The 11406-nt window shown below is 39.8% G+C and overlaps 1 protein-coding gene across 1 annotated transcript in view; it reads right to left on the bottom strand.

The window, feature by feature from the left end:
- The window catches only part of ptdss2 (phosphatidylserine synthase 2), a gene marked incomplete in the record, with an annotated part of 23698 nt that overhangs the window by 3457 nt on the left and 8835 nt on the right, over positions 1-11406 (bottom strand). Inside the window, 9 exon segments of the mRNA XM_035665399.1 lie at positions 1365-1550; positions 2759-2904; positions 3466-3580; positions 4148-4266; positions 5544-5657; positions 6123-6173; positions 6802-6936; positions 7875-7942; positions 10455-10537. Coding sequence (XP_035521292.1) covers positions 1365-1550; positions 2759-2904; positions 3466-3580; positions 4148-4266; positions 5544-5657; positions 6123-6173; positions 6802-6936; positions 7875-7942; positions 10455-10537 — 1017 coding nt within the window.

Genomic DNA, 11406 nt, shown 5'->3' with positions numbered 1-11406 from the left:
CAATGACAGTCAAGTATGTGTATGTGTATGTATATATATATATATATATATATATACACACATACTGACTTTATAACCAAAGAAAGCTAAAGCAAACCATTCAAACTGTTTGCAAATATAATTGCCCCCAGGTCTGACTAACTATAAAATGGCATGCTTTAGTGTCTGGTGTCCTTAATGCACTGTAGTGTACAACTGGAGGAGGTGCAGTATGAGAAGTGGTGGAGCGGATCCGTTTGGCTCTTATCCGATGACGGGCAGTTCAGTTGGAGGAGCCGGCATGCTGACTGGCACATAGTGTGTGTGTGAGGTGTGCAAACAGTTCCTCTGGGTTTTATTCAATGAGCCCCTGTGTCTCCTGTCTGTCACTTCTACAGTGTCTGACTGCAACTGAGAATAAAAATGATGTGAAGGGGAAATGCTAAAAAAGGAAGATGATAAAAATTCACCACAGCAAAAACCTGAAAAGTGCCATGTGGGAGAAGAGCCCGTATGAAATACTCTCTGAGTTGTATAGAGGATCACAGAGATCTTCTGAATTACAGATCCAAACAGTGATGTATTAGAGAGAAAATAAAAAATAAACACAACACTGATGATGGGAGGGATTGGAAGGGGCTCCTCTCTCCTATACCTACCTCACTGAACATGGACATTACTGTTGAGCATGAGCAGGAAGGAGTTAGGAAGGAGAAAGGGAGGGACGACGGGGAGGCAGGGAGGGAAGAAAATAGACCAGAAGCTTAACATGCTGGTGCATGGCTATGCCTAAAAGGAACACTACTCAACAGAAGGTGAATCAAACCAAAATTAACCTAAAATATATTGTATATTGATGAGGTCATGAGGAAAAAGAAACTCAAACACATGACTACTGTTAAAAAATCTCATTGGATGGAATCACAGGATCACATCGTTTGTTCATGAAATTCTTGTTAATTATAAATGATTGTGATTTGTACTTTTAATTCAACATTTATTTACCATTACAGCAGTTTATCTGAACCAATTGTTACACTCTTCCTGTATTTGAAGCTGTAGTGTGTTAGAGGTTCCTTTAAAAAAAATAGCATTTTTTTTCTGCTCTTTTGGACAGCTATTATAATCTGCACTGACAAATCATCTGAAAACAAAATCTAGATGATTAAATTTCATAGTTGCAGACCATTTTCATAATTTTGTTTTTGTCAAAGGATTATATGCACCAAAATAATTTCTTAATCTGAATGAGCACAGGGTTTTATAATCTCTTTAGGCATCTATCTCCTTAAAGTCTTTAAAGTAGCTTTGTAACTAACTTTGTCCTAATTCCCAGCCCCATTCACCTCCTTTACCCCCGCTCTGTAAACCACCACACTTCTTACCGGATAAAGAACCGCCACACGGTCCAGGTAAAGATGAGGACGATTCCTAGAAACCAACACTGCATGATGAAGAAGGGGATGGGCAGCATGATGGTGTTGGGGTCATACTTGACCACTATGAGGAACTCGGTCACTGTGATTGCTGCCACCAGCCACGCCTGCTGGCCTAGCTTCTTGTGGAACTTCCTGATGGGAAAATAACAAGGAGTCATGGAAAGGTAATATAACTGGGAGGATTTTTTACTGGTTATAGGAGTGCTTGTGTGTGTGAGAAAATACCGAAATACACATTATATTGTAGTAGTAGTTAAGGTCAGTGGGACTCTGTCTAAAAGCAGCAGCACAGTTAAACCCATCAATTTAGACAAAGCTGGGGGTCAAAATGTATAGCTGATATTTGTCCCTCCAGTTTCCCATCATTGCTAACTGAATTCAAGTCACTATGCTATAGTAAGTTGCACTGGACGTTTTTGTTGGATTCTGTTACTAATAATGCCACAAATTCAGTGCTAGTGTGTGTGTGACAACATAAAGCTTTCCTCAAAGGTGACATTAATGAAATGACCAAAATAGTTTGGCCCTCTCGAAAAAGTGTTGCCAATTGTTAAAGACAATGCACTGGTGTTTAAATATTTGTCAGATATTAGTGAGATAGATATGTCAATATCGCTTTTCCGTATGTGGATGCGATAAGCTTACATTATCAGTCAGGTAAATACACTCACTCCCTAAGCTACTCTGAGGGTTTGCCAACATTAACCTCACATGCAGTGCATGCTGCAGTGTTTCCCACACATTGGTTTTACTTGGGAGGTTTGCCTGAGTATATCTGGAGACTCATTTTAGCATTTTTTATTTTTTAAACATCTGGGAGAACAACGCTTGATTAACTAGTGGACAGCTCCACTCCTGCTTTCTCCCTCCAGCAATCTATATTTGACAATCGCACATACTCTGCAGAGAAACAGAGAGAGAGAGAGAGACATTATCTGACATTCCATTAAGACGTGGACGTGCATATTTCACAAGCACAGACGAGGTAAACACCTGGTTTTGGTACCACGTTCGTTTTGACCGTTTCAATATGTTTTGTCTTTAACCACAAGCCTCCTCCACACACAACTCACCTGCTGTTGTGAAAACGCAACCGCAGGTGAAAAAGTTGTTTTTTGGGCGACTTTATAAAATATGCTGAGCGTGGGGCAATGTAGGCAATGTGGTACTGGTCTTTGGGGAGCGCTCTCTTAGCACAGAACTGCTAATATAAGTTTTAATGGCCTATTGAGATAACTAACACAGACTGAGCATCCATAAACACTAATTGTCAGCAACATGTCTCTTTACAGAATGAAATAATTTATTCCACTACCAGCCAGCTTAATGCTGCTACTCACGGGTCATCCATGAAGTCGTAGATTTCCCTCATGGCTACGCCTCCCACGTTGACAAAGAAGACCAGGCGGAGCAGCACCAGGTAGTGTTCAGGAGGCATCCACAGCACAAACTTCAGGTAGAAGGTGTTCAGCTCCGCCAGGAGGAACTAGAAAGGGAGGAATAGATTATTTATTCCCTACACTGATTATCTAAATATATCTACATTTGTGGGTGGTGGCTCATCATATTTAGATATATTAATAATGTGATTAAATTAAGAAAATGACTACTACTGACATTTGACCAACTTTAAAAATGTTATAAAATGTTATCAAAAATAAGAAATGCAACGTCTATGTAGCAACATAGCTTTAGGAAAAAGCTGAGCACAAGACAATGTCTTAAGAAGCCTCTACTGAATAGTTATAAAAGCCTATTATATAACAACAATCAAAAATGGAATCATGTTACAATGATAACAAAGAAAGAAAAACAGCAGATTATCTTGATCGTCACCGATTCATTTCCTGTCAACAAACTGGGAGCTATACTTAAGAAGCGTAAGCAAAGTGGACTCATTGTTGGTAATGTAGAGTATGTTGAGGACATGTATGATGAAAGTACGCATTTCAATTTCAATAATTTTTCATTGTATTGTACTGTAATCTCATCATTTGCCATTATGACACAAAGTGTTTACGTGTAAATAAAACAGGATATTTCTCACCATAAAGATGATGCCTAACACAGCAAGCCAGCGCTGAACTGTTGAAGCAGGCTTCCACTCAAACTTCACCCAACTGTATGGTGTGAACTGGAATGCTATACGCTTGATCTTCCCCCTGGGAGGAACACAGTAGAGATATGGTCAGAAACAGGCACACATTTCTAAGACAGCAATGTTGGAACTCTTAATACAAACACACTAATTCATGTTATTTCAAAGGTCAAAGAGGTTCTGTCAAAACCTAAATCCTATGGAATCTTTTCGGCCTTGTCATTGTCTCGGGGGAGTTTCTCTCTCCAGTGTTTGTTGCTTCAGTGCAGCCTTTGCCTGAGTTACATTTTTTTTTGTTTTTTGTTTTTTTGTTCTTGCTGTCCCTCCTCCGTGCAGGCCTGAGCCCCACCCGTGGTGAAACTCCTTCATGCTCTTACACACACACACACACACACACACAGAGCTCAGCAGCAGAGTGGAGGAGAGACAGACAATGGCGAGTTGACGACGGATGCACTTGTTGCGTTGCTGATACGGTTCAGTTAAAGAATGCCTTGATTGGCCCTGATACCGATCTTTGAGATCGTATCGAGACATCCTTAGTTTCAGTTCTACAAGAGGAGAGTACTGATGGTGTCTTAATGCTGTTCTGAATAAACCAAATGCTGCTTTACAAAGTGACAAGACTTACTTGTACGTAGGAATGTTCCACAGGCCCTGCCACTGGTAAGGCTTCATTGACAACCAGGCCAGCGTTTTCATGCCACAGTAGATCCCCAGACCGTTACACAACAACACATCCATGATCCACTAGAGAGATAAACATAACACTTTTATCAAAGGGGAAAGAAAACGTATAGTAATGCTTCTACACAACCGTCGTTAGATAAGGGTTAGTGTGGTTGACTGATATCTCCCTGACTCTTTTGAAACTACAGTTTGATGACCTCAAAATGATCCCAGCAATGCTCTTCATACCTCACAAAAGTGTTTGTGACAGTAAATAAATAAGTAAATAAGTGAGTAATTAAGTAAGTGGTCTTAATTCCTAGTCTACTTAATATGTTTTTACAGTAAACAGTTTATCCTTGTATGATAACCCCACTATTCATCGGTTTGCTCGATTATGTTGCTCTATTGCTTTCTAATGGTGTTCACATGATTTTCCCTGCTATCAATTGTGTTGCTGCCTAGTTTCCCACTGGTATAATAAAAAGTTTATTACTACACAATGAAATGACCATTTAATTGCTATCATAAATCTCAACAGCAAAAGGTATACAGCTTCCATACTGCAGCAGCAGGCATCAGGTACCAGGATATAAAAAAATAAAAAAAAAATCACAATTTTATTCATGTTAGACACTGCTTCATGTTGTGCTTTAACCAGTCAGTGCACTGCAGAGCAGCACCTCAGGACTACAGTGACCTTTGCACACGGTGAGGACTCTACCAATCTGTTTTGCTGGATAGCTTGTGAAAAAACAAGATGGAGTTGCAACTGTTTATGAGCAAAAGTTGCAGGTTAACTATGACTGTCACAGTGCGACAGATTTCCAATAGCCACGTTTACTGCACCCCTCCCCTCCGATGTCTGCAACTTCTAGTCGTGTCTGTTCTCACAGTGAGTCACAGGAATCTCTATCTAATGTGGACACGTTTGTACAAACACACGTGGAGTAACACTGACTATACTATTCATATTTAACACCATTCTGAGAACCTGCCACATTATATTTAGTTATTTCACTTCTTTATTCGACACCGTCAGTGCATGACACAGACATGAACAGACGTCTGCACATGTCAACATGTTTCTCAAAAGTGGTGTACAAAGAAGTGTTATGTAATACTACTTATTTTACTGGTCTTGAATTGGCAAACACATTTTTTATCTACCGACATTTAGCTTTTCTTCATCATTAACTTCACATTATTATAAATATGACAATTTGTCAACTTCCTGGTTTATATTTTTTATTCTTATATATGCCGAGACCCTTTAAAATGTAACATCTTTCCTCCTGAGGGCACACTTGCTGATTATTAGGTAAGCAAAGGAGATGAGCAGTTATATTTGTACATACATGGTCCCACCAGCACTCGGAGAAGTTAGGTAACTGGTGCTCCAGGCTGTATTCAAGGAACTCAAACATGACGCTGATTATCATACACATCCACCAATCCCGAATCATCAGCGTCTGAGGAATAAAAGAGAGCACAAGGGAAGGGTGAGTAGGAGGAGAATAGTGTGGAGTGGGAGGAGGTCAGCAAGATACCATAGAAAGAAACTTAACATTTTTCTGCTCCATATGCAACAAAGCACACCAATGCTGTCAGTCTGTTTCATATAACAGCAGGTTGGACACCTTGGTTATAAGTCTATTACAGAAATGTTTTTAAGGACACGTTTTTAATATGATCAGATCATGAGTTGAAATGGCAACTTTAATAGCCTAGTCTGATTCTTTATTTGAAAATGAATGATTTGGGTGATTGCAATCTTAGTGAGTCAGATTTATGACAATCTCTGTATTTAAATGTGTGTCTAAGAAACGGTTGTCATGCAGGGGCCTGCCAACAGGACTGGATAGTAACAGTACAGTTGAAATCAGTCAATTAGTGCACACAGGTGTAGAGAGGTGTTCAGCCCACTCCATATCTACCTTGATATACCATCCCAGGAAGTGAGCTGGAACAAAGCCATCCATCTTGTCCTGCAGAGACAAACCAACGATTTCCTTTAACAAGTTCTCCTCACAAAAAATTTAAATAATCATTATGCAACCCTACTCTTGAATACAAGTCTCTATGCTCTAATAAAAGTACCACATCTAGTTCACATCAGTACCAGATATGAGCACAGTGAGTGCTGGGTCACTAAACAAAACAAAACAAAACTTGCCTGGGCATCGTAAAGCCCAGGAATAAAATGCATTCAAAACCAGTTCTCTTATGTGTTTTTTTTAACAGTATTATTCAACCACATAGCATTTCTATTCAGTTCTTCCTGCCTTGTAGTTTAACATTTGTTATGGTACCAAAATACCACCTTACCAAATGCAAAATCTCCTACAACTCCAAATCTGTTTTATTTTAAATACAATTTACTTTTTAATATCTGATCATACAGATTTGACATTTAAAAAAGGTTATTCACATAGGCCAGCTGTAATTAAGTGGAGGATGTGGTGGTGTGACCCACTGTGAGACACTGAAATCAGGCCAACAGTAGTGATGGGGACTCCGAAAGAGAGAGAGAGAAAGAGAAAGGTTGAGGGAGACTGATTGTCAAAGTGTGTGAATGGATGAGGGAGATAAACAATAAGAATAAAATAGTCTCACCCAGATGTTGTGGAAGGGGTCGGTGGTGTTGCCTGGGTCGTACATGAGGCAGTTTCCTCCGTAGTCGCGCTCAGGGAGGGCTACCCCGAGCTTGGGGTCAATGTACTTCATGAACTGTCGTCCATCATGCACCGTCTAGATAAACGGGGTTTAGAGGAGAAATACAGAAAATATGAGCACTTGTTCTCCCTGAAAGCTTTTATGGAGACACAGGGACATACTGAAAACGAAAGGTGTATGTTGCAATTTGCTTTCCACCATTATTACAGACAATTGACATATTTAGAATATGGAATGGTTTGGAAATAAACAGCTGCTCTATTTAATCACAGATACACATTTCTCTACAATTTGTTTAAATCTGTTTGAATTTATGAATCTGGGAACTCTTTACAGCATGTTCTTAAAAAAAATGTTTGGTGTCAATGAATCGTACATCTTTGTAGCACAACACTACAGTTTTTAACACTGGCTTTCAACAAGCTACCACTTAAATGTTCCTTCCAAGAGTAAAGAAGGTAGAAGATTTCAAATTTGTTTTAAACATTGTTCAGACCTGATTAAGACAGTTTGCTAGCTGTAAAGTATGGCTATTTTAAAGGGTCTGGCTCAATGACAGACATTTTAATTAAATTGGGAGAGAGCAAAGAGGCTTCCAGGGTTCCAGATGTAGGAGGATCACAGCAGAAAAAGTAGCACAGATTGGCGCAGAACTCTGAACAAAATCCTACATTTTGGCGAGTGTTTAGCCCTGGTTTTAAGATGCTCCACCACGTTTTTCAGGATGTAGTTGCTTTACTTTAGTTTGTAGAAAATAAGGTTCAAACCAAAGGTCAATGTGAATAGCCAGAAAATTGAAAGTCTCAGTCGTGAGAGATCTGTAGTTGTGCTGCCTCGTTCTGGGGGACTGAGGCGCCAAAATTGTCAAGTGAAATACCTGTGAAAGACAAGCATGCAGTGTAATTGATATTTTATGTGTGCGTGTGATTACTATACAATGTTCCCCTATGGCATTTAATGTATGACGAGGTTGTTTCAGCCCATCAAGGCATCAATGTCAACGGCACACCAACCTGAAATAGTATGAAGATGAGGAACAGCTCGTAGACGACAGTGACACAAAGCCAGAATCGCCAGTAGGCTAGAGAGAGAGAGAGACAAAGAAAAAGAGAGAGAAAGAAAAAGAGAGAAGGAGATGGTGAGAGTTGTAGCAACAATTTACACTGAGCACTCCTTTGGACAGAAGGAAACATGTTGGATGACATCTAGGAATTAATAGGACTTCACATATCAAAGATTAGGTACATGCTATACAGTCTCGAGTAGAACTGACTGATGCTTTATTTTGTGTTGAGTACCAGAACGTCTCTCTCTCAGTTTGACACACTTTGCTGACAATCCTAACTTGACCTTGCCATTTCTGTACTGCCTCACTCAGTTCACAAGCACTTGTCACTCAACACTCCATGAAGAATTACAATGCTTAGTTATGTCTTGTTAATTTCTATGTTCCTGTCCTGATTTTGACAGCAACGACTGAGTGCTCCAGTCAGAGGGATTGCAACAGATAATCTGGTTTCCATTAAAGTTCAGCTTCAAAAGTAGATTTTATTTTTAAATAAAGTCACGTGGAAAGACTAATAGTGGCAGTGGTAAAAGCCTGAAGCTATCATAGTTCACAATAAATGCCCCACAAAAAGATTAAACTCAACTGTTTCTGTTATTGTGAATCAATGTGTATGAGATCAGTTCGCTGTGACACTCCCAGCCGGCGATCCACCGGGAATTGACGGTTGTAAGTCTTAAAGTCCCTCTGGGTCTGCAACAGGGTGCACAACAACTGAACCTACTTGGCTGGCTCAACAGGTCAGAGAGTATGACACAGGCACTTACAGACACGCAAACAAAACCTCCTTGTCTTTCGATCCACAAAGGGAGGGGGCAAGAAGGCACCAGTAATGCAACAGCAGCAGCCCAAATTCCTGCCCGGCCACTTCACGCCTCCAACAACCAACAACATTCAGTGTGTGTTTCCATGTGACCTCCACACCCTATTATCTTCCTTCCTTCCTTCCTTCCTTTCCCTCTGGAGTTACTGGGAAACATGTTGTGTGAGAGACGAGATGAGTCTTTGGCATGAATGACGTGGTTAAGAAATGCATTGTTTAGATAGAAACATTCTCATTATAGTGTGTAGTATAATTATTATTATAAATATAATTAATTAATGACAAAGCACATAAGTACTAACATACCAACTACCATTCATTTTAACGTGTGTGTTTACCTGAACCACAGGATTTATCGGCTTTGTCCTCAAATAGCTTTTTAATCCAGTGTTTGTGGAAAACTTGTACGATCTGTAAGGGATATTTTAACCGGAAAGCTGTTTGATCACTTTTCCTCTCTCCTTTCCTTTTATTTCCTTTCCTTTCCTTTCCTTTCCGTTCCTTGTAGCTGTCCCTCAAGCCCATCATCTAACACAAGCTCAGATTCTTTATCTAAGCCTATTGCTGCTGGAGTGGAACTAGAAACAAACACCTGCATCAGAGGTGTCCGGTTGCACTATTGGGTTACTAGAAATTAACACCTGCCAGCCACTCAGAATTGAGAATTCACAGTGACCGTGGTATAATGCCAAGTACTATGTTTAGTAACTATATTTAACGGTTGGTGTTAAGTTACTGCAATGAATCCATGTAAATTTGCCTCAATCTCATGGATACAGTGTGTGGTGTAAACAGAAATAAGACCAAATAAGAACAAGTCTTTTATGTTTGTTGTCTGCAACTAAACAGCACCTCGCTGACCTGTGAGAGAGGTTTATGTTAGCTGGGCTGAGAATGTCCTGTTAAAGGGAGTGCATCATTTTCATGAGTGAACTATTCATGAGCACCATTAGTCCTTTAGTTATTACTGCTATAAGCCAGGAGGACAAAGATGTTCACCCAGAGCGGACTTGTTTTTTGGTGTTTCATTTGTTCTGTTATTTGATTGGACGTAACCCATGCCAGGAAAACACACCACCAGCTTTCAACAGAGTTCTTAATTTACTCAGATGTCTCTTTTATTTTGACAAATCTATTTAGCTATCCATTGTGTGTACTGATCCCCACCACTCAGAAGATCTTTATTTCATATTAGAGGCCAGCATGATACTTTCAAATGTTGCTATTGATCGAATTAGTAGTAACTGCTCTGAGGTACTCTTACCTCTCTTCATGGGAAAGAGACGGAGGCACAATCAATGCGTCTTTAAAAAGTCAGATTCAGCACCTGAGCTTCTCCTGATAATAGCATGCTATATGAGCAGCGTAAAGCTCCTGTCAATTACTGTAATGGCAGATATGTTTTCAGTTTCACAGTCTGTAAACAAGTGCTTTTAAGTGCTTAGGTGGCTGTTCGTAGATGCATTTGAACCTTTTCACTTATCTGAATGTTGCAACAGGGCAAACAAATGTCACTTTGACATATTCTGGACATGATTCAGAGTGGAATAAAACATCTCTGCAAAAGCTTGGCCCACTCAAATTCTGAGAAATTTAACCTGCATTGCACAAGATGTAGGTCCATATTCTGTGGCTTTTACAGACTGAAGAATGTTGCCATAAAACTGATGAAAGAAAATTGCAGAAAGAATTTGCTATTCTTACCTGGATGTGGTCTGGTGAAGGGTCCATCTTTGGCTTGTGTCACTCCAAAACAGAGGAACACCAGGATGCTTGCCACAATCCCCCTAAAGGACCACAAGGAAAAACACAAAAGAAAATGCAATTTAAGTTATACAACTTACAACAGATAAATCTTAATTTATGCGTTGGTTTACAAGCACCATGGTCATTACTGTCAAACTGAACATATTTAGACTGACAGAGATGTTTGAGTTATTCACGGCCAACAGTTGCCTCCTCTGGCAGAAGGTAGTCTGTGTTAATGTTGTTCAGTCCAAAAAACACTAAAATAGGTCATGAATTTGGGGAAAATGTTCTTTCCTTCTTGATGTGAGAGTGCTGTGTGCTGGAGTAGCTAAACCCAGCAGGAATTACTTGCTAGCTAAGATTTAAATCATCAAACTGCATGATTTATTGAAATGTCTTGGCAAAAGCACTTTGTGAAATGCAGGGTGTGACAATTTTGGTCGCACATGCAACCAAAAATCTGTCACGTGCAACTAAACATTTTCATACGTTGCACCGGTGCACCTGATATTTAGCAGATCGGATAAAAACACAGACACGTGGCCGGCAGAGCAGCCCGCCTGCAGGCTGTACAGGTTGTTTTTTTGCATGGGTAATCATTCTGCAGGGTGTGAGGTCGGGTCTCGCTGTCTCTGCAACTCTGAATTGTGTGTTTATGATGAACAGCAACCACAAATCATTCTGCCTTTACGCAACAAAAATAAACTGAGAATTTTGTTGGGGTTTTAACATTTTTGGGGGATTTGACATCATAACATTTGAAAAAAAGACATTCGGTACAGGCCTACACTTGAAAACAGTTGAGGTTATAGTGATTTCTTGTTGAGTGTACTGTGATTTCAATACAGAAAAACATTTATCGGCAGTATTATTCCTGTTTACGATCATTTACATAATGTGTTAAGAA

This window comes from Morone saxatilis, unplaced genomic scaffold (assembly GCF_004916995.1).
Source record: "Morone saxatilis isolate NCDOM2014 unplaced genomic scaffold, NCSU_SB_2.0 Contig2, whole genome shotgun sequence".
NCBI classification, from domain to species: Eukaryota; Metazoa; Chordata; class Actinopteri; family Moronidae; genus Morone; species Morone saxatilis.
The sequence above is the reverse complement of the archived record's forward strand: the minus strand, read 5'-3'. Positions and strand labels throughout refer to the sequence as shown.